At 42.6% G+C, this 23,554-nt stretch overlaps 4 protein-coding genes across 5 annotated transcripts; all 4 read left to right on the top strand.

Moving 5' to 3' along the window:
• Positions 1–6: 6 nt before the first annotated feature.
• On the top strand, positions 7–2,831 carry LOC134031066 (parvalbumin-2). Its single transcript, XM_062474546.1, has 5 exons — positions 7–131; positions 829–900; positions 1,214–1,346; positions 2,078–2,187; positions 2,544–2,831. The coding sequence occupies exons 2-5, from the start codon at positions 840–842 to the stop codon at positions 2,567–2,569; spliced, it is 330 nt and encodes a 109-aa protein (XP_062330530.1). The 5' UTR covers positions 7–131; positions 829–839; the 3' UTR covers positions 2,570–2,831.
• Positions 2,832–5,195: 2,364 nt separating this feature from the next.
• LOC134031068 (parvalbumin beta 3-like) lies at positions 5,196–7,366 on the top strand. Its single transcript, XM_062474547.1, has 5 exons — positions 5,196–5,350; positions 5,973–6,039; positions 6,518–6,650; positions 6,810–6,919; positions 7,113–7,366. The coding sequence occupies exons 2-5, from the start codon at positions 5,979–5,981 to the stop codon at positions 7,136–7,138; spliced, it is 330 nt and encodes a 109-aa protein (XP_062330531.1). The 5' UTR covers positions 5,196–5,350; positions 5,973–5,978; the 3' UTR covers positions 7,139–7,366.
• Positions 7,367–9,156: 1,790 nt separating this feature from the next.
• pvalb9 (parvalbumin 9) lies at positions 9,157–13,137 on the top strand. The gene is made up of 5 exons (XM_062474902.1): positions 9,157–9,407; positions 10,291–10,358; positions 10,870–11,002; positions 11,934–12,043; positions 12,970–13,137. Exons 2-5 carry the CDS (start codon positions 10,298–10,300, stop codon positions 12,993–12,995), a joined length of 330 nt encoding a protein of 109 aa, XP_062330886.1. The 5' UTR covers positions 9,157–9,407; positions 10,291–10,297; the 3' UTR covers positions 12,996–13,137.
• A 1,656-nt stretch (positions 13,138–14,793) lies between these two features.
• Positions 14,794–23,484, top strand: ccz1 (CCZ1 homolog, vacuolar protein trafficking and biogenesis associated). 2 transcript variants are annotated; one of them, XM_062475228.1, is made up of 17 exons: positions 14,794–14,953; positions 15,507–15,582; positions 15,672–15,768; positions 16,236–16,333; positions 16,530–16,623; positions 16,878–16,958; positions 17,077–17,124; positions 17,358–17,441; positions 18,048–18,223; positions 18,996–19,077; positions 19,705–19,766; positions 20,641–20,752; positions 21,115–21,148; positions 21,329–21,446; positions 22,163–22,321; positions 22,612–22,739; positions 22,876–23,484. In XM_062475228.1, exons 2-17 carry the CDS (start codon positions 15,569–15,571, stop codon positions 22,929–22,931), a joined length of 1,443 nt encoding a protein of 480 aa, XP_062331212.1. In that variant the 5' UTR covers positions 14,794–14,953; positions 15,507–15,568; the 3' UTR covers positions 22,932–23,484. The 2 variants fall into 2 exon arrangements, with proteins under 2 accessions (XP_062331212.1, XP_062331213.1); XM_062475229.1 differs by lacking the exon at positions 15,507–15,582 and having other exon boundaries at positions 15,629–15,768.
• The last annotated feature ends 70 nt before the right edge of the window (positions 23,485–23,554 follow it).

Consider the following 23,554-nt stretch of genomic DNA (forward strand, 5'->3'; position numbering starts at 1 on the left):
CCTAAGCAGAGGGTGTATGTTACACCTTGTACGCCGAGGGTATAAATTGAGAGAGTAGAGAGACATTTGCTCCATCCGGCCCTCAACTGAGATACACAGCAGCCTCCTCAAGCCACTACGGTACACCCAAGGTGAGTTCACGTTCCCTCCATCCTCATCAACTGGACTGAGGCTATTTCACACAGATTTTGCGCTGCACGCTTTGAAGTTTCTCAAAGCGAAGATTTTCTTTTCTTTTTTCACCACGGAGTACACTGAAAAACAAAATGAAGATTGGAAACTTACATATGGATTTCATTTGGAGTTTAAAAGCAAAATGGAACTGCAAAGCGAGGCAAAGTGTAATGCCTAATGGACCTCAGCCCTACCAAGGAACATTGGAATCTAAACAAGAGTTGAATGGCCGAGTATTTTCAAAACATCTGGGGATGCTTTGAACAATTGAATAGCATGACGTTTTAGTATCACTGAATTAAACTAAAATATGTTCATCCTTAATGAAAGATGAGTTGTTCTCATTTAAAAGTGAAGTGTAGCCTAGAGCTGCAAAGTAGTAACTGCAGCGAGCAGGGCAAAGGGCGAATTGGAAGGGTCTCAGCTAGCAAGGCCGAGGCCTCCTCAGTATATCACCATGCAGGACTGCTACCACATTACCAAAATGTATCATTCACGTGAAATTGTAACAAATACTTGTTATAGGAAAAACGCATCGGTTCATGCAGACGGAAATGATTGTGTTGTAATGTTATGATTTCGATGGAATGTTAAATAGCTCCTCTTTCAAAATGTGAATCATGTTAAAAGGCTGTGTTTCTCTCTTTCTCTTAGAACTAATCAAAATGGCATTCGCTGGAATCCTTAAGGACGCAGATGTCGCAGCAGCACTCAAGGATTGCGCAGGTGTGCTTCTGCTTCACCCTGGTCAAACACTGCAACACAACATCCCTACAAATGCACACCTTTTCATTTCAATGACAGGAGAAATCGAAACTGTCTCGAGGTCTAATGAGCACAGGGGATTGAAAGCATGTACCATCCTCCACCTTAACTTGTCAAGATGACGTAAAGCTTAGGCTTCACAACAACCTTACCAGAACATTTGAAGAAATCAATTTGTTATTATTACATGATGAAATACAAGGCCTCAAAATAACTAAATGAGCTGAATCAGAGATGCTGAGGCTTGAAACATGGTCTCTATCCTCTGTCTCAGCTGCTGACTCCTTCAAGTACAAGGAGTTCTTCGCCAAGGTCGGCCTGTCCGCCAAGTCCTCTGATGAGGTGAAGAAGGCTTTCTTCGTCATTGACCAGGACAAGAGTGGCTTCATTGAGGAGGATGAGCTCAAGTAAGCCTTATACTTTACACTCTCAGAGCATACTTTATACTAGTCTCATAGCAAACTTTATAATCTCACTACTTACCTGAGGGGCTTCTCATATGATGCTTAACACTCTTTGAACCACCCTTACACTCTTAAAACATACTTTACGCTCTTGGAGCATACGTAACATTCTCAAAACATACTTAACATTCTAAAAACATATTTTACACTCTACATGACTCAACATATAGATGCTCTAGGGTAAAGTGATGTACCCTCCTCTGGCCACGCTTTACCACACTAACAGAATCCATATTAACAGAACATTCTTTACTGTAGTCTCATGTTCTTTACATGTTCTTTACACCAACAGAAGAGACATTAAAATCTGTATATACTATGTGATTTGCTTGATGGACACTTCAGTAACATTACTTTAACTCACATATGACACTACTATTTGGATGATCCATCCAAACCTTGAGAGAAAATTCATCCTTGTTACCCTCTGGACTAATGAAGGACAATTATGAACTCTGAAACTGTAAATGCTTTTGACAGGAAAATAAATGTATACTTTCTTTGGGAATATTTCTGAGTGAAATCAGAACTTTATCCATATGGCCTATTACAAATAGAAACCTATAAATTAAGTCCAAGATAATACTTTGAGGTACTGACTTCTACTTTACTACTTTGGATATCTGCCTCTTCACTCCACCTCCTGACCTGACCTGTTCTCCCATGTGTTCCAGGCTGTTCCTGCAGGTGTTCTCTGCTGGAGCCAGAGCCCTGACAGATGCCGAGACCAAGGCTTTCCTCGCGGCCGGAGATGCTGATGGTGATGGCATGATCGGAGTTGATGGTAAGTGCCCGATCACAGCAAACACTTTCCAGTCTTCTGCCTTCCTATACAAGCATGAGTCTGCATCAGCTTGGCCTGCTAGCTTATTGAAGCCTATCTACCTTTTTTATATGAAGGACTGTAAATACAGGTTTTATATTGGACTTTTTGCACTTTTTGATTGTTGTATTGGTTCAGTCTAGTATAAAAATATGGTTTAGGTACCTCAAATGTACCATACATTTAGTGTGCTAGCCATTGAGAAACAAAGCAATAATTAAAAACTCCATTCAGTCAAATGTGAACATGATAATGGGTAAAAAGCTTTTTGATCCCAAAATAGTGACATTCCCTTTCTTGTCCCTTCCTGCCCACAGAGTTCGCTGCCCTGGTGAAAGCATAAGCTCTCATCAGCCCTCTTGTCATGAAACCACCATTGTGCTGTTGAGGATGTCCTGGCCTTGCCTGCTGTATCTTTTTTATATTCATTTTATTTATGAATGTCGCCGCAGACTGTTTTGACTGATGTAACCCCTACACCCCCAAAGCGTGTTTACTATTCATGTTTTGTAAATACGTTTTATGTTCACATTCAGACAGTGTGCAAAATCTTACCATCAACACCATTGCACTTTTTGAAAATGAAATAAATTCACATTTGGAAATACTTTTGTCTTGGTCTTAGTAACCCAACTTAACCACAGCAAGAAAGAAAAACATTTTTAAAGTACACAAAATAAGTCAATACTACACACTGAGAAGACCATGCTAATCCTAAGGGGGTAGGAGTGAGCCAGGACTTGGAGCTGAGGCATGGGTAGGGGGAGGAGCTTAGGGCATAGGAGTAGAGGTAGGGGCAGGAGGCCTAGCAGCAAGATTCAAGTTTCAGAGCTCCCTAGTTACAAGGGTCTTGTCAATGAGGCACATTTATAAACAACCTCCCCTGTCAGTGAGCTGGCCACAACCACAGGCAGAGCGACATATAATATGGGTCAGTTCTATTTTGAGGGGTGTGAGACTGAAGTGAAGAAATAAGATCAGTATGATCAATTACAGAACTTTATTGACCATACACAATGTACATGAGAAGAGGTTTACACATTTATAACTGTGTTAGAGAAGGTAGTGAGAGGCCCTAAATCTAGATTGAGAACCAGATGTCTTGTCTACCACATTGGTAATGTACACGCCATAAGTGGAATATAATCAGCAATAGATATACTACCACTGCATCTTGTGGAAATCCTAACCTGGTCCACGGAGTCTCCTGAGTTTACAGACCTAACGTGACCACCTCTGGATGCGATCTGGCTCTCCTAGCACCTCATGAAATATTTTGACTGAAACATATATTATGACTGTCCTGATGGAGGATATCATGTCACAAATACAACTGGTCCAACTTTAAGGCATTCAGTTTCCACTTCCTGTGTGCTGTGGGGGATTAACTGGTTCAGGAGGTCAAAGGGGCCAGGGTCAAATGAGGAGATAACGAAGTTGGGAGTCAGACACAAGATGAGTGGCATCTCCAGAGAGGCATGTGCCTCTGAACCAGGGCTGGCTATGTCTGAAAAGGTGGTGTTGCTTTCACCATCATCACACAGTCGGATATGTGTTGATGAAGTAAATAAGCACATGCATCAACAATGCATTCAATGTTCAGTATGCACTCAGGTGGTTTTAAGGAAGTTTATTACTGATGCAGACTACAAATACCAACAGGTGCATCTCAACACTGCCCCCTGCTGCCTCTTTTCATCTGATGAGGTTCCCTGCAGACCTCCAGACAGACATGAGGATTAGGATTGTATTAGGGTCCTCATTATCTGATGCAGAATATAAACTACATTTCCCAGAGTCCACACAAACTATCAACAGATCAGACACTTACAGACAAAACAACCGCATGAAATACAAAAAAAAAGTAACCAACTATATTAATTCTCAAAAACGTTTTTCATTATAGATATTCATATAGGCTTATAAACATACACTACATTCGCAAGCACTGAATATGCATACACTGCAAATTCTACCAAAATATGAATACCCCAATACATATAATGTACAGCATTACATAACATAACCTGTTAACGAAACAGAAGCACCACTGAAGACATGAAGGAGAGAACAAAAGGATGGGTTTTGTATTTGGATGTTTAAGTTCTGATGGAGGAATTGCCTTTCCTGTTCCAGTACTTTCCTGACTTTCTACTAGTCTCCTCTCAGCCACAATGAGGGGAGGTTTGAATGAGTAAAAAAACCAAGCTGTTCTTAAACAAACATTAAGCGATGGTCTTTCAGATTAAAACAGTCTGACCATTGACCAACCCAAAACACCACCACCAGCACACATCTTGATGGCTGCATGGTTTGGTGGGACAGAACAAAACATATATGACAAAAAAACTAACAGATCTTATCTTGTGTTTAGTCTCTTCAGGATGGCAAGAATTACATATTCTTAGTTTAGCATGCAAAAGCAAGGCTCAAATTGTCCACACAAATTTTGTCTAAATACATTAATTTGACAATGATTTTGTAGTTCTTTCAATATTGCAAAACAGCAATCTATAGCAACAACCATAGTCAATTTATTTATGGCAATTAGGCTATGCGTATCAATTTATTCAACATTTTTACGCATGCAAAATACTTTTAACATTTGCCAAACTAAGCCAACTTACTGTGAAATGAAGTAGCCTATTGTAAAAATACGGTCAAATTTATAAGCACAAAATCAACCATTTCTGAAATCTGTGTTGCCTCTGCAAGAAAAAAAACACTGACATTGTATTTAAAAAAAGAATGGAAGTTTGTAAATAGCCTATTAACGTGTGAGTGATTGAAGTTGTGAGTGGTCAGTTCACACGGTCCAAATCTATGGTGCCTATTTCATCCCATCGTGTAAGATTATTATTAGCCCAATAGAATATTAAACACTTTTGCAAAGGCCTACACGTACCTTTTAAGCATCTTTATTTATGTACATATAAATAGAACGGGTCTGACTACTGGACACATTTTAACCAACTGCTTTGCATGCGGTGTCTGTTACATCTGCTTCAGATTTCGTGTGAGTGGACGTATAAAAGGTCGTGGGGCTTACGGACACAGCTTCACTGCAGTTGACGAAATCATCTTAGCGAATCCACTCGAGTCTTATCTTGGAGATAAACCTGAGGTGAGTCATTTACAGCAGAGTCGAGCCTCTGACAGGCACGCAGCACTCTCCGAGTCTTTCCAGCGTTGCAATGGGAACAGAACAATGGGGAAAGTTTGTTCAAGGCCAGATTCAGACTCAATGCTCTTTTCTTTGGACTAAGCATGGAATCATATGGGAGGAATTGAACCAAATTCATGACAACACAGGAGTTCCTGAATTGTGCACTGGAAGTCTGGGCTTTTGAGAAGTGGACTACAATTTCTGATCATTTGTGTGAACATACACCAATTTGAGGCTGACTGATGGAAGGACTCAGAAATACAGTGCATCCATGGCTGTCCGTTTTAACAACTGTTATGATTAAGTTAACGCTACTCAGCATTATTGCTGTGATGTAATGGTTCACCTCAAGACTCAGAAAGTGCAGGGCCAACATATCATGTTAGAATGAGCTATTAAAAGGCGGGACTCAGAGATCTCATGCATGGCTTTGAACTTTAGAATAACCTTAACACCATAATTAACTGGAAGTCTCCCTCTTGTTCTCTCTCTCTTTCCCTCGTCTTTTCTACTCTCCCTTTTATTTTCTCCATTCTTTTCCTCTCTCACTCTTTCTCTTCTTCCTCTTCCTCTGATACAGCAAACGATGGCATTCGCCGGTGTTCTGAAAGACGCTGACATCACTGCAGCCCTCGCAGCCTGCAAAGGTAACCAATCATAGATGGATATCTTATCGCTTTTTTTCTCTTTGTCTCTCTTTTCTTTTGGTTTCTTCTAAATCTTTGTCTCCCTCGTTTCCTTGCCTTGCCTCCAACTTTCTCATTCCCAATCTCTGACCCTCTCTCTCACTTTGTGTCTGTCTTCTTACTTGTCTTACTAAAACATGGAAAGTGAATTGCAACTTCTCATAATCATTTAATGCTACATAAATACTACTACTTGGGCTTGCAGGAATCAAAGAATGCTTTTTGGTTTTCCTTGAAGGTCGTTGTGCACTAGTACCTTACCAAGTGTCCTTTAAATGACTTTAGCACAGCTGTGTGGTGCCACTTGGCACAATTATTTGTTAATGTTAATCCAACATCAAAAATGTTTTGTGCAAGAAGACAAGTCTTATTAAAAGTATGGTCAAGCTGACTTTTGATTCCCATGATGACACGCTGCTTTTCTATTTTCTCTCCGCAGATGCTGACTCCTTCAAGTACAAGGATTTCTTTGCCAAGGTTGGCCTGTCCGGCAAGTCCACTGAGGAGGTGAAGAAGGCTTTCTTCGTTATTGACCAGGACAAGAGTGGCTTCATTGAGGAGGCGGAGCTCAAGTACGCGTCTGAGATGAGACACTTTACAGTCTCAGAGCATGCAGCATACATTACTCTTTCTTGATGTCTTGATTAAGCAAAAAGAACATCCCGCTCAAGCCACCTCAACCATACTGTGAACCCTCACTGACCTTCCTGTCTGGTTTGGTATCCATCCAGGCTGTTCCTGCAGGTGTTCTCTGCTGGAGCCAGAGCCCTGACAGATGCCGAGACCAAGGCTTTCCTCAAAGCCGGAGACGCTGATGGTGACGGCATGATCGGATTGGACGGTGAGTAGATATTCATCAATCAATGACATTGAGATATGGTGATAAAGATATGCTAAATATCTTTACTTGCTTAACCCCACTGTATTGCACAAGCTGATCATTTGAGTCTAGTCTTCTCAGGATTGCGAGTAGGAACATTTAAATTCAGAATAGGTTCATTCTCTTGGATTACATCTGTCTGTGTCTTTTACAGAGTTTGCTGCCCTGGTCAAGTCATAAATATGAACTTCCTGATCCCAGCCCCTCTGTCTTCAAATCAACACTTTTATACACATGTCCTTTGCCTTGTCCACAGAATGCCTTCCTGTCACGGTGATTAATTTAAACCTATGGCTGTGTCACTCCTCTGTCCTAGTTCCATGAGTTTTGCTGATATTTTCAGATCAATTATGCACTTTTCTGGATATGGACGGATGATAAGAAAAGAATAAACTTTCTTTTTCAGTAGTATGTCTCTGTCTTTTCATTCCTGATGCTGCAATTACATTCTAATATCACTAGATGGTGACCTAGGTCTAGTTTGAATGTGAAGCTGACGGCTGTCAGTTAACGGGCTGCTGCAATTAAGTAGTTAAAGTAAATACTCCATCCTCACAGTGAACAAAGCTCCAGCTATGAAGGTGGTCAGGAAAAGGAAATTCACAAAAAGAAATGAAAAAGTAAAATGCAGGAACGACATGTTGCCCACCAGAGGGAGTTAAACCAGGGTTGGTTTTGCCACCAACCATTGAAATAAAAACAACTCACCAACCATGCAACGTTAACCAATCTCAAATAGTTGATACAGTCAATATATTGTAAATACTATATTTATATTTATCCTTAAATGTAAATACAAACAATCTCAAATGCACCCACTGCCAAAAAAGCACTTTCAGGGGACACAAATGCTCAGTTTGTAGGTATGTGTGTGTGGGTCTTTGGGCTGTGGGGGGATAGAAGGGACATAAAGTGGATAGGGGTCTAGAATAATGAGATGGATTCCCTTGATGCTCATTACCCAAAAATTACCTGCCTCTCTGAGTGTTGACTGGAGTCATCAGAGATGCTGCATGTTGTGTGTGTGTGTGTGTGTGTGTGTGTGTGTGTGTGTGTGTGTGTGTGTGTGTGTGTGTGTGTGTGTGCGTGTGTGTGTGTGTGTGTGTGTATACATGAGTGTTTATGTGTAAGCGTGTGTGTGTTTGTGTGTACATGTCAGATGTTTTGAAACCCACCTGCTATGCAAAGTAAGTCACCTTGGTGACCAGGTATATTCACCTGGGGAACAGTGCTAGCCAGCATATGTGGTTTGGGTTGATGTTATTTGTTGAGTAAGGGAGATTAGGTGTGTGTGTGTGATTGTGAATACAATTGTTTGTTGTTTGTGTATGTGCGTGAACTGACACACAACTTCCTGTTTGTATAACTAACAAGCAACATCTGCTGGGTTTCTCAGAATTTTTCTCCAGCCATCAGAGATGCATTTAGCTCACATCAAAATCACTCAAAGGTACAAAGTCCAGGATAGACAGTTTTACTATGTCATGCAAATATGCCCTTTATGATGATTTTAAGGTTAAATACAATATAATTTCATGGGTTCAGGTAATATTACCTATTCAAACAATCATCTATTGTTTGACTAGATACAGTAGACTGTTCACAAGAAACAGAAGTAGTTGGAGTTGTATGCTGTGGAGGTGAGATGAGATATATTACATGATGAACCATGATGTGCAGACAGTGCAATATATGTCTGGTGCTGCACATTAGACAAGTGGAAGATTATCAGCCTCCATCTGCTCGATGTAGCTTTCTGATGGAATAATGGATAAAGGAATTTGAATTTGGAATTAAATGCAAAACATGCATTTAATCCGTTTATATCTCCATAAAGCATTTGCTTTTTGCTGAATTTACCGCTCCAATAATCTGGTACATCGCAATAAAGGCCTTGTATAATTTACAATTCCAATTTTTCTAAAAATAAATGTATTTATTTAACAAATATGTTTGAATTAGCGACTTAATCATGTTGTGTGTGTGTGTGTGTTTGTTTTGAAAGAAAACTAGAGAGATAGGAAAAAAACACAGATAGAGGCAGAGAGAGAGAGAGAGAGAGAGAGAGAGAGAGAGAGAGAGAGAGAGAGAGAGAGAGAGAGAGAGAGAGAGAGAGAGAGAGAGAGAGAGAGAGAGAGAGAGAGAGAGAGAGAGAGAGAGAGAGAGAGAGAGATTCGTTAAACACTTATATGCCAGCATTACAAAAAAGGGCGGTTCAGGTGCCCCATCTCCATACTGTCAGCCCAGCGGATATAAATAGTAACGGTTAATTAGTTAGGTAAGGAATTCAAGAAGGACCTGGCTTTGAGAATTTGATACAGGGACAGGTAACTCAAGCATCGCTCGTTGTTGGATCCTTGTCAATATAAGTGCTCATCGGCTGTCACGGGTCACTACAAAGTCTTACTTCCTCCGCCTTGGACCTCGACGAATTGAAAACTTCAGAGCGGTGAGTGGAGTTGTGCAGGTCTTTTAGGTGATGTACAGAGATGCGCAGGTAGTGTGCGGCAGGTGCGCCGGTACGGCCACATTTGTCCCGGCTGGCTGTCACTTATACCTGCTGGGTAGTTTTTTTTTAATGTGTTTATTGATAGTTCCTGCCGATGAATGGGGCTCAATATATTTCTCAGAGGATAGATTTGATAAATAGCGAGAGAACAGCTGAACCCAAAGCAGACTGGGATAACATCATCTTCCCGATTCAACATCACCACATTAATCGTTGTCGAGAAAGAATAATAGTAGCTGAAGATTTCTGAATATTCTTGAAACTGTCAGGGACAAAAATCATTACTCTTCAATTCGGGTAATGTAGTTTTAAAGACCAATAGATAACGCATAAAAAATTGTACATATTCTTGTGATTTGTAATGCAATTACGTTTCCAATTACAATACAGATTTCAGAGGAGGTGCATATACACCAAAGTTCATATGAACTTTAGAAGCAGTTAGAAATAACATACTGACCCTGCTGTCCTCTCTCTGTGTGTGTGTGTGTGTGTGGGGGGGGGGGGGAGGGTCTGCGTGTGTGTGGTTGTGTGTGTGTGTGTGTGTGTGTATGTGTGTGTGTCAGATGGGAGTCAGATGGCTGAGCGGTTAGGGAATCGGGCTTGTAACCAGAAGGTTGCTGGTTCGATTCCCGGCTGTGAAAACCAAATGACGTTGTGTCCTTGGGCAAGGCACTTCACCCTACTTGCTTCGGGGGAATGTCCCTGTACTTACTGTACTGTAAGTCGCTCTGGATAAGAGCGTCTGCTAAATGACTAAATGTAATGTAAATATGTGTGTGTGTGGGGGTAATTTAACATGTTGTTTCTCTCTGTCCTTCAGGATTAATATGTCACTCAGTTCTATCCTCTCAATGGAGGCTGTTGAGAATGCAGTTAAGGACTGCCAAGGTAGGTCTCTCCTCTGGCCAAGCTCTCTGAGATACAGTACATCCCTCTGGAGAGAGAGAGAGAGAGAGAGAGAGAGAGAGAGAGAGAGAGAGAGAGAGAGAGAGAGAGAGAGAGAGAGAGAGAGAGAGAGAGAGAGAGAGAGAGAGAGAGAGAGAGAGAGAGAGAGAGAGAGAGAGAGAGAGAGAGAGAGAGAAATGAGAAGTGTTGAGAAATAGAGCAACAGAGGAAGAGAGAGAAAGAAAGTATAGATTCTCCAATTATCCAGACATTCATACCGTAAGAATATGAAAGTGTCAGAACTACTGCATTTTAGAAGGTCTGGTGTACATGCATGCTGATGTGTGTGTGTGTGTGTGTGTGTAGCGTTAGTGACAAGTATAGAAATCAGTTTGGACTGCAGCCAATGCTTCTTAGCTCCTGACCTTACTCCACTTGTGAACCCTAACCTCTTTGTGTGTGGGTGCGTATATATGTGTGTGTGTGTGTGTGTGTGTGTGTGTATGTGGCCCAGCTCCAGACTCATTCTGCTATAAGAAGTTCTTCCAGTTGTGTGGTCTGAGCTCCAAGTCCCCAAAGGAAGTCAAAGATGTCTTCCTCATCCTGGATGACGACAATAGTGGCTTTATTGAAGAGGCGGAGCTAAAGTAAGAGTTCAGAATCCTCCCTTTAGTCCGATGTTGCACGAAGAGATGGACTGATGGATCAAAAGACAGACAGATGGATGGGTATACCAAAGGATGAATGAAAGGATGCATCATGGATTAATGGATGCATGAATGTAGTCCTTCAGGGATGCCCAAGGGAATACGACCACCACTAGCAGCATACAATCATGTTTGCTGACCTCTTCTAAGTAGTATGCGCTCATATTTCTAAGAATAATGTGACACTGTGCTGTCAAAACAGCTCTGGTAGTCTGCCCCACCTTGACCCAGCCCCCACCCCGTTCTCATCTGTTTCCTCTGTTGCTTCAGGATGGCCCTTCGGGGAGGCTGTGAGTGACGTTAACTTCATGGTCTTCAGCTTCATCACTGGAGCAAAGGTCCCACGGACTGTCTCTCTGTGTGCATTTGATCTGTCATCCACCCTCTCTAGTTCAGGAACTCTCCCTCCTGAATTCTCTCCTCTCCCACCCTCTGTCCTAGTAACGCAGCAGCATGCGTGCCCAATGTTGCCGTACTTCGAAGAGATCGCTCCCCGTCAGAAAGGGGAGAACAGAGTCCCTTTAAGCATGCTCCCTGCTCCCTATGTAATCCATGGATAGAGAATCATTCTGATGTTTTTGTTACATAATCCCTCTGCATCATGTAGTTTTAGCATAAGTGTAGGATGAGAGAAGTGTAGGATGAGAGAAAGATCACCTTGGCTTTACTGCATGAGGTCATGTGTGTGTTTGTTGTCTGTCCCTGACCCCTCCCCAGAGGATGGGCTGCTGAACACACTGTACTGGAGCATTCAGCGTGAACGTTACCCTAATTTAGATTGGTTGATCTTTCTCTTATTCGTCTCTCCTGTGTGTGTGTGTGTGTGTGTGTGTGTGTGTGTGTGTGTGTGTGTGTGTGTGTGTGTGTTCAGGTTCTTCCTTCAGCGGTTCGTGCCAGGGGCAAGGACCCTGACTGAGAAGGAGACCAAGTCTCTCCTGTCGGTGGCTGATGATGACAATGATGGCATGATCGGAGCAGAGGGTCAGTCTCTCTCTCTCTCTCTCTCTCTCTCTCTCTTTCTCTCTCTCACTCACCTTTCTTCCCCCCTCTTTTCTACCTCTGTTTGAGATCTCTGAATCATGTAAGATGACTGTTCTTCAGATGTTGAACAGTACATTGATTTTTCACAGTAGGGAGAATATTGCATACCCACAATCAAATCCCTTCTAATTTGTTGATGTGACCCATCTTTAATTACTGATTCCTTATTTTTCACAACTAGTTTCAAAGTCAAGATCTTTGAATGTTTATTCCACAAGTGCTGTACTTGAACATACTGTACTCTCTACAGATGTAACTGTCAACATAGATAAATGGCTGAGTGCTGTTTGTGGGGTCAGATTAGGCAGGGATTAGTTTTATGTGGAGGAGGTTGGTGAGGAGGCACTGGGACAAACGTGTGTATAAAGGAGAGACAGAGAGTCTGATTCAGAGCTGAAGAGAGTTTTAAAAATGCTTAAAAATGGGTGACATAATGGGATATCAACTAAATGAGCCTAATGAGATTATATAGAACTGGTTTCCTTGGCAAGGCAAAGAATATCTATAGGTCTTCCCTCCAGATACTGCTGCTGGAAGCTGATAAGCCTAAACCTCCAATCTCTCCTCAAAAAACTCTTGGTTGGGGGGCATTGGCTTACTGGTTGGCATTGGCTACTATTGAAGGATAAAACAAACAGCAAACAAGGTTTTGTAAGTAAGGAGTTTTGAATGATGCTTAAGTGTGCTGATAATTTGAGTCCATTTGTATTTCATGTTTCTGCAGGATGTATTAATTACACACGTACAGGTATGCATGCATGGCCAGTGGTTAGCCAATAGAGAGTAGCGGGTAAAGGGGTCATTAGATCTCTAATGGTTAGAATCATCTGTCTACTGGAACTGATTTGTGTTTGTTCCCCTTGTAGAATTCCAGACCATGGTCCTGTCCTGAGAGACCTAACAATCTCCACAGAAGGAACCAGACCCTCCCCTCTCCCCAGATTCCACCATTATGTCTGGTGTCAGGACTGCAATGTGGTCCCTCTCTCTGCCCTGGCAGTTTTGTGTCCTTGGAACCAAGTTATTCACTATTAAAAGTCTTTTAAAGTCTATTAAAAGACTATTAAAAAAAGTCTAACTTTTATTTGCCTTTGGTCGTGTTGTAGGAGACTGTGTCACTGTGTTGCTCCCTCCTTTGTTTCCTCCCCACAACCACCCTGATAAATTTAATTAATAAACTTGTTTTAACTTAACCTCCACTCTTGTTCTAAGTTGTCAGACTGAAGTAGAGTTTCTCTTACAGTAGGTGATGATGCCTGAAGTGACACTTTTGCCCAAGAGCACAATCCACAAAGAGGATTCCACAAAATATCAGATTTATCCAGTCTTTGCATCTTTATTTAATATGAATGCAACATGGTGGAGAATGATGCAACAAGTTATAGATCGCAAGTTTAGAGCAAAAGCCAGCAAAAGTGTGTACAATATTCAGCAAAATAGTATTGGAGTGCAATGCGCTGTACAAGCATTGGAAAAAGTAAGCTACATGATCCAGTCTAAAATGACAATGATAGTTCTGTTATAGATCAGTATTAGGTGCCACAGTGTGTTTGTTCTGTGTTAAAAGTGAAACCATGACCGTATATGGCACCTGTTTCTCTCCTGGGCCAGATTGAATGACACCTTGTGCCTGCTCTACATTGTGTGTATGTTTGTGCTTGTTGGTGTGTGTGTGTGTGTGTGTGTGTTTATGGAATGGAGCACAATATAACGGTAATGAGATTGTCTGCCTGTTGACATATTACATGAATAACATGGAAGATTTCAGATTAAGAGAATGTTACATCTGACAGTTTTATAACAACTGTAAAGCATTAGCAAAATATTGAAGGGATTAAATATATGTGAGATTTAACTTTAATTGAGAGCACCCTCCGAAAATTACACATATTTGTGGTTATTTTACAAATAGTTTGCAAACATTAAAAAACATGCAGTTAACTATAATACACATGCTCAGAATATAGGCATCTCTCAAATCTTTTCTCCGAAATAGACCATATAATGACAGAGTTAAAGATTTAACCCTTGTGTTATCTTCGGGTCATTCTGACCCATCAGTCATTGTGACCCACCTTCGTATTGCGACAGCTTTACCGCATACAAAAACAAAGTGAAGCATTTTCTTTTAACCGTTGGGCTGTCTCAGACCCCCCACATTGCAAAGGTTAAAAGAAAATGCTATTTATTGTTTTTGTATTGGGTAAAATTGGGTAAACACAATGATGGTTCGTTATGAACCTTTGGGTCATGTGACCCTTAAAGCAATATTGAGGAGACAACCGTACGGTTACAGTATCCAGGTCTTCTCTGACTGACTGTTAAGAGTAGACCTCTCCGGTTTCTGGTGATTGAATCAAGGTGGATTGCATGTCCAAGGGAAGATAGCTCAATCTGATACCACATCATCTGTGGTCAGTGTTAGTTCCTTAAGTGTAAAATCAGCAGCGTAAAACATGTGATTTAATGCATTTTAGGCGTTTAATTAAATGTATCAGTCAGGCTCAGCTTCTCAGTTACGGTAAATTAAAGAACGTCAAGACAAGAAAGAGTTGTGTGATGCCTCGTGAGCCTTTTATATTCTACTCTTACTTTTCATAAATTTACACGACACAATACGCATCATAAAACCAACCTCTTGTCAAGGCAATCCAACGAAAACTTTCCCCAACGGAACTACACACCGCCCATATCCACCCGAGCTAGGATGAGTGAAACACAAGCGATGCTGTCAAAATCAGGAAGTAGCTTTGTACGGCTTATACCATTAATCTCGGAAACACAACTTTCTCTTTCTTTTGTGATAAAAAAATAAATAGAAGTCCAGATGTGTACTTAATACATCATACGGTAAGTAGCAGTCTTTTGTCAGAAACTGTCACGAACTGTTTGTGGGAGTGCGTCTCACTGGTCAAACACAAGTTCAGCAATGCTGGTGGACTGTTTTGGCTGAACCGGGGTACTCCATAGCATTTAGCTAGTACTAGTATAAATTCACCGCCGTCGGCCAGTCGCGTACCAACTACATTGCTTTGTTATTGTTAGCTTTACGTGGCCCACATGGCTTGTTATTTCCCTGGTCAAATGAGTTGATTCTCGTTCCACTGTTACAAAGCATATCCTCCGGTTTCTTAATAGCTTACGTTAGTGCTAGGTGGAGAGTCGGCCCAGCTTGATAACTTCGTTTGTTTTACACGGAGTTCCATTCACTTGCTGAAGCTAAAGTTTCCACATTTCACTCGGTGCTTTACACCCAAACGTGCATTCTGACATACGAGAAATCCCACCTTTCTATGAACGGTAAATAACTAGTAAAGTTCCAGCTACTGGATGCTCGTAGTGTAGTCTGACAGTAAATAGTATTCTACATTTCTGTTTCTATGTTCCTTCCTATTGTCTGCAGACTCAAGGCATGCTCACCAAGCTCTTTTTGGAACAAGCAACGTGCAGACGGCAATTACACTAATGCTGATGATCAGGTGTGTTGTCTTTCTTCTGTGAGATTGGATGATTTGACATTGTCAGACTGGCCCCTGTAGGTAGGCTGAGATTGTGGCTTCATTTCCAGTCCCAGAATGGCTTCAGGAATGCAAGAGAAACAGTTTACCCCATCTTTACTCAACTTCTTCGTCTACAACCCTACATTTGGACCACGAGAGGGGGAGGTAAGCTGTGTTGGCAGGGACGGAGGAGACCTGTTCTAGGATAGGAGGGGGTTGGGTCTAGGCCTGTCTAGAATAGGATGGAGGCTGGATTGTGTGCCATATAGCCTAACTACGCTTCAAAGCAAACATGAACTGTTTGCTGGAAGTATTGTTTTGCGGATATAATTATTTGATGTTCTCAATGTCTAAATTACATTGTCAGGTTTGCTTTCTCCATGGGTAATGTACTGTCATCAAGCCTTTTGTAAACAATTCATACAGTTTCCTCATATAGATAAAAAAAAAGGCATCAGGGGGTAAGTGTGTCTTTCCGTCCCCAACTTTACACTTGCGCTGGACCATAGCCCAGATCTTATAATGTAGATGTGGTGTAAGGACCAGACATGCTTCCTTCCATTGCTCTTACTTTGTTGCTAAGGAAGTTCTGCAGCAGGTTGTCACTGATGCTCTCTCTCCCCCTTGTCTAGGAGGAGAAGAAGATCTTGTTCTACCATCCCAGTGAGGTGGAGAAGAATGAGAAGATAAGAAACGTAGGCCTTTGTGAGGCCATTGTACAGTTTACTAGGTAGATCTCTTTAGCTCAGCTATTCTGTAAACACCTAATTTCCATCGCAAGTTCATTGATTCACAGAAGAAAAGCAATCTTTTCTTTGATCGTTTAATTTTTTCTTTAAATTCGTTGGGGAATGCAATTCGGAACGTCAGCATTTTTTACTACTGGTTCTCCTAATTCTCTGTTCTGTTATCTTTGTGTTTGGTAGAACATTTTGTCCCACAAAGCCAGCCAAATCCCTACATACACAGAAGAACCGGCAGTTTTTCTTTGAGGCAGAAGACAGCTTCTGGATAGTCATGGTATGGCAATAACGCATTCCAGTATTAAGTCTGATCTCTTGGATATTAAACTGAAGCTAAACACCTGATACTTGATTGGAGGTGGTTCTTCATTCTAGACTGCTTGCCAATGTCCAGGACATTGGCACTGTGGGTCAATTATACAAATAGTATTGCAAACAAGGTTGATACTGGACATAATTTTCACAATGATGCATCCTGGATGCTGCTAATGTTTGGCTTTTTCCATGTCTTGGTTGGGTCTGTGTTTCCAGGTGGTGAGGAACCCTATGGTAGAGAAGCCCAGCAAAGATGGCAAGCCTCCCACAATAGAATACCACGAAGAGGAGATACTGGTAGGTCTGGCCTTGGCAACTCTGCTCCAATACAGGCCTGGCGTTAGCATGCTGCAGCATTTCATGTCGATTTGTTTTTGTTGCTTTGTTTGCTTTGATTCTTCCGTTTCTTTCCCAGGACACTGTTTATGGAGCTGTGTTAAGGCAGTGCTACAGCATGTATAAGGTGAGCTGTAGATTGCAGTTCTGTTGTCCTAAATCATCATTGATGGATTCAATACGATGACTTGGATTTTAATGATGGAGTGCAAAATAAATATGCAACATCGAACGCAGGAGGAGTTACCAGACCCGGGGTGGAGGGTCTGCAGTTTAATAAACTGCACTGGTGCTTTACTGGATGGGGCACATGGTTCAGACCTATGAACTGATTAGCTCTCTTTCTCCATCTCGGTGTAGCTCTTCAATGGCACATTTGGCCGAGCGATGGAAGCTGGAGGGGTGGAACTACTCATTCAGAAGCTTGAAAAGTTCTTCTACAGGGTAAACATGTTCATGGACATCTCTGTTTGTCTTATCAAGCTTCTAGACAACGTGCACACACAGCAGTCATGGAGAAGCCAACTGGAACCTGTCAGTCAATATTGTCTAAGGGCTCCAGGAACATCCACACTGAACATCCAATAGCCAAGCTTAGTTAACAACAAGTACAAGTTTTTTAATTTGTCGAGAGATCTGTCACGTCAAGGATAGGAAAAGGATTCTTAAATCCTGTTTGCTTTGCCAGACTGGTGTCCTGTTGTGGCTATGTGTTACCATGGAGACTAGATAACACAAACCCCTTCTCAAACAAGGTCTGATCCATTACACATGCCACCCAGGTGGCATGTGTAAATAATGTACATCCAGGGTTAGTGCTAACAAGGACCTCCCTTCCTCCGGATGAGAGGCAGAGGTAGAGCCCAGCAGGGTATCCCAGGGTTTAGGTGTCTCTGGTTCAATGTCACCTCTCGGTCTGGTGACTCCGGAGTTTCAAGAGATTATAGCTGTCCTTTCTGCCTTTTGTCTGGTGTGTTTAACTGCACCATTAGCACAGGGAAAACTAACACCTCTTCTCACTGTGTGTGTGTAATTCTGCTGGATGTCCAGTATTTGCAGACTCTGCACCTGCAGTCGTGTGACCTCCTGGATGTGTTTGGGGGCATCAGCTTCTTCCCTCTGGACAAGATGACCTACCTGAAAATCCAGTCGTTTGTAAACAGGGTGGAGGAGAGTCTCAGCCTTGTCAAATATACGGCCTTCCTCTACAATGACCAGCTCATCTGGTACGGACCGGCTCGGGGTTGTGTGCGTTTGTGGGTGTGTGTTTAGGTGTGTGTTTAGGTGTGCAACATTAGATGCCTCGCCTCAGCTCATCAGTCACAGTTCTCCTCTAGATCGGTTGTGTGCACCGACAACCGACACCAGGAAGCTGGACAGAGGGAGGGAGAGGGGAGGAAGAGAGGAAGGACAGATGGAGGGAGGGAGGATGGAAATGGGGAGGAAGGGTTTTCTTCAGGCTTCCCAACATGCTGCCAGACACTCTTGTATGTAATAATAGCCTCCAGGTGCTTTTTTTGCATCCTGCACAGGAGTGTGTGGAGACGGATTTGGCGGTCTAACACAAGAGGTGTCTTTAAATACAGAGATTAATCCTCTTTGTGTAGTTCCCAGCATTACTTCACCTGACCTGTCTCCCGCCCGTGTAATTTGCGTGTCAATCGGTCTTGGTGTGTAAGCAGTGATACGCAACAAAAAAAAGGGATGGAGCTGGATTGATAGCATTGGGAGATGTAATATAAGAAACCAAGGCCATAATCATAATACATATTGAGGGGGAGAGATCCCCCCCAATATTCAAATCTGGTCAATATGTCCCCCCAATGTATTGATACAAAAATATAAATGTGCTATGCTTCGACAGGCGACCACGCACGCTGTACGAAATTTTCATAAAACATTTAATGTGTTCCCCCCAATGTTGACTCCATGGCTACGGTCTTGTAAGAAACACACACACACCACAAAAAGTGTTTTGACGGAGGTCTTGGTTCACAGGAGTGGTCTGGAGCAGGAGGACATGAGAATCCTGTACAAGTACCTGACTACATCCCTGTTCCCCAGGCACTCTGAACCAGAGGTGAGAGGGAGGAAGGGACTACTGAAGTAGATATTCAAATGGAGGTGGGAGTGGATGGGATTCGTGATAGGATTTATAATGACCTGATCACCGTTGCTCAGACACCTTAAACCAAGGTGATGGAGCAGGGGTGGGGGGTGGGGGGTGGGGTGTCGAGGGACCACCTGACTGTTCCCTAGGTACTTGGAGCCAGAAGTGGGAGACGCACCCATCCGAACGAAGGGAGGGTTGGAAGGATGCAGGGGAAAAGAGACATGGGGGGGGGGGGCTAATAAAGACAGGGAGCAAGGGAGAAGGGATCATATATTGTTGAAACAGTGTGATGAAAGGGGGAGGAGGAAGAGAAGTGAGCAACACCACTTTTCTGAATTGCCTATAGACACATTCCCTCTGGAAGGCCAGAACGCGTAACACCATCTCCCTGTCCCACACTCCAAAGACACAGAAACACAGTGTATCCCAAGAATGGAGACATGGTAGAGATGGAAGAGGGATACTTTGAGACCAACTGTTTGGTATGGTATAAGATGTGGTTTTCAATGTTTAGTTATTTAACGCATAACTTTTCTCTCGTCTATCCCTTTTTTCTGTTCCCTCCCTCCTTCCCTCCCTCCCTCTGTCTCGCAGTTGGCTGGCAGGGACTCTCCCCTCAGACCTGAGGTGGCAGGAAATCTGCTTCACTATGGCAGGTAAGATCTTAAACGACCTGCTCCCTCCCTCCTACTAACACTCATGTCAAAAGAGCTAGGCCAGTTTCAATTCATGTTTGTCAATGACTATGTGGTTTTAGACCACTGATGGTAATGAGCTTTACAGTTGTGCATTCTAAACTGTTCACTGGGGGGAACCCCCTGAACCTTGAACCCTTGTTGTACAGCTGAATGGCTTGCAGCTTGGCTTCATGACTGGTTGATTTATTTACTAGCATGTTGGTTTGTGGATTGGTTGGCTTGTTAGCTGGCTGGCTAAGAGACCTGTTGACAGACTGTCTGGCTGTGGAACAATCTGATTACTTAGCTGAGGTCTCGAGGGTCGAGTCAAAACTGTTCATTAAACAGTGAACATGCACACAAGCTTGTTCTGTACACAAATACTTCTTAAGAGAGGCATCTTTGGCATCTGTGACCAAAGCAACAGTGATTCTATTGTCCTGAGTTTGAGTGGAACATGACCTTAGTCTCAGAGTGTGCTCAGATCCACTTCACATCACTGAGGAGCACATTACACGGAGTGGGGTTTTACAAGGATGACTTGTGCAAAGGTCAGGAATGAAACACCATCTGCCCGAAACACTATACCTTTCCTGACAGGTACAAGCTTCACACCCGAAACAGCTAAACTTGTACTTACATTTAATCATTTAGCAGACACTCTTATCCAGAGCGACTAAGTACAGGGACATTCCCCCAGAGGCAAGTAGGGTGAAGTGCCTTGCCCAAGGACACAACGTCATTTGGCACGGCCGGGAGGAAACTTGAGGGAAACTTCAGCATTCATGTCATAATGCTGCCTCTCTTTTCTTCATTTTTCTTCCATCTCATCTCTATCCCTCCTGCTCTACAGGTTTCTGACAGGACCTGCAAACCTTAAAGACCCAGAGGCCAAATTCCGATTTCCCAAAATCTTTGTGAACACAGCAGACAGTTGCGAGGAGCTGCACCTGATCGTGTACAAGGTGATGGGAGGCGAGGACTGCTGTGTTCGTGAGAATCCAGAGTTGTAATCACCGTAAACTGCAACAGAGGCTTTATTTTTTAATGTTTTAAAAAAAACGTGGGACAGGTCGTCCCCTCTGCAGGGTATTTGTTTGGCAGACGGTCAGATAATCTGTCGAGATTTGATCTCTGGTTGGTGGGGGTGAGTGCGGTAGTCAAAACAACCGTCTGTCATTGAGATATGTAGCTGAATGATATCCGCGTTCCCATTGGTAATGAGATGGATGTTGATTGAACGATATTTAAATGTGTTATATAACGTCTGTAAAGGGTACTGGTTAACAAATGCTGAAGTGATGTTGATGTTCTCTTTTTTTTACAGGCTATGAGTGCGGCAGTTTGTTTTATGATCAACGGTGAGTGTCCGGTTATATAATTCAACTGTCTTACTTCATGAGACAAATATATTAAATATGTTGACACACGCACATATTTTAGGCAGACACTAATTTCAACTTTGGCTGGGTTGTAGATGCCATGTGCTCGAACATCCTGTACTTGTAAAGTGACTGTGTTGGTGTGTTCTGCGTCCCCAGCCTCTGTTGAGCTGACCAGGGACTTCTGTGAGCAGCTGGATGGGCTCGTGGGGCCCCAGCTCACCCTACTGGCTTCGGACATTTGTGAACAGTTCAACGTCAACCGCAGGATATCAGGGTCAGGTTCTAATCTCTACACTCCAGTCATGCTCATCATAGACCCGATACAGCCCTCGAAGCCTGTGTATGCAAACCTGGAAAGGTTTCCGAGCCAGGGTTAGATTACTACAGCTTGATAGCATGGTCTTAATCAGTCAGACAGAAGGTTAACGTGGTTTTAGGCATTATCTATGACTCCTCTCTGTCCCTCTCCTCTCCCTTGCCCTCTCCATCTCCTCTGTGACCAGCAGCCATTGGAAGCTCCCTTAGAACGGCGCGTCACTGTCCTATATCGACGGACCATGTCCACCAGGAACACTGCTGCCATCCGATAGCCCTATCAGTTACCTTAGGCTCAGGGTAATCCTAGCACAGACCTCTGCGTGTTCCAGGCCCACCGAGAACTCTGCCCCCTCCAAACACATCTGAGTGTAACCCAAGTCAGCTCCTTACTTACAATCCAGAGCTTTAGTGATCCCTACTGTAGGTACGGTAAGAATACCGGTAGTGGTTAATAAGTTATACAGGCCGGTATGCCCAAGGGAACATTCTGTGAATAGACAGATCTGGGAGGAGCTGGTTAGGGAAGATGCATGATGCCGTTTTAGAGAGGGGGTTGAAATGCGCACACACACACGATTGCCTTCACTTTCTCAATTATTCATGTGTGGTTAAAACTCTGTCCTCTGGATTGTGTGTGTGTGTGTGTGTGTGTGTGTGTGTGTGTGTGTGCAGGCCAGATAAGGAGCCCCAGTTCAAGTTCATCTACTTTAACCACATGAACCTGGCGGAGAAGAGCACCATCCACATGAGGAAGACTGCCAGCGTGTCGCTCACCTCTGTCCATCCAGACCTCATGAAGATCCTGGGCGACATCAACTGTGACTTTGCCAGGCAGGTTCACACCGAGCAAACTTAAGGAGCCAAGCTGAATGTTTCATGTCGGATAATGGGTTACATTTGTCCATGCCATGTTCTATAAACAGTTGATTTGGGCCCTTGTGATTTTGAAGGAACAAAAAGGTCTTGTTTCCCCTGTCCAAGTCGCACGTCCCCAGTCAAAAAAGGGCTCCATGCCCTTTGTGATAATCATGAGATGGTAGTCACACGATAATCCCATTCAGTGTCTCTCAGTGGTGGCTAGGCATCATGTCTGATGGCTCCCTCTGCATGCATGTCCTCAGGGTGGACGAGGATGAGGAGATCATTGTGAAGGCCATGACGGATTACTGGGTTGTGGGGAAGAAGTCTGACCAGAGAGAGCTGTACGTCATCCTTAACCAGAAGAACGCCAACCTGATAGAAGTGAACGGTGAGACTTGGGTGAAGAATGGATGAGTCAGGGATTTAGATGTTCTCAATGTTTTAACAGGCAATCTGTGAAGGAAGAATTCATCTAAACATCAAATTTCATGTTACTGAATTCATGTATGTTTCTCCCTTTACAGAGGAAGTTAAGAGGCTCTGTGCAACACAGTTCAACAATATTTTCTTTTTGGACTGAAGGACAACTGAGACAAGCAAAGGAGAGAGAGAGACTGGCAACAAACGAGAGAGGGGGAGGGAGAGAAAGAGAGAGAGGGGGAGAGAAAGATAGCCGAGGACTGTTTCATCACACTAAAACTGTCAGCATTGCAGGGTATTATGACAGCATCAGTGTAATGCAATAATTGCATTGTAAAAATAATAATAGAAAAGCTTTTCACTTCATGTAATTCTTTAGATTTTTATTTAAGCTAAATGAATTGTAATTTTGATTTTGTAATTAGGTGTCAAATCTCAATTTTTACTGTACATGTACGTACTTTTTTTGTACATATTTTGTCATGTTTAAGGTCTCTGTTGTTTTGCTCTTTGTGACTTTGTTTATATACTGTTCTTTTCTTATAGGACATGCCCTGTCTTTGTCACTAAGTTAATTTAAATCTACATACACAGACAACATTTTTTCTTTTGGTTTTGTTGATGGTATTTTCTTTCAAATTCAATCAGGTCTAAAATGTTATGGTTTGTAAAAAAGGAGCCCCTAACTTTAAATAAATTATAATTTTCCTTCATGCTTGAAATTCTTGTGTCACAGCAGATATTGAACCAGCATCCAATTAGTAAACAGATTAACCACCGTAC

This window comes from Osmerus eperlanus, chromosome 12, assembly GCF_963692335.1.
Source record: "Osmerus eperlanus chromosome 12, fOsmEpe2.1, whole genome shotgun sequence".
Classification (NCBI taxonomy): domain Eukaryota; kingdom Metazoa; phylum Chordata; class Actinopteri; order Osmeriformes; family Osmeridae; genus Osmerus; species Osmerus eperlanus.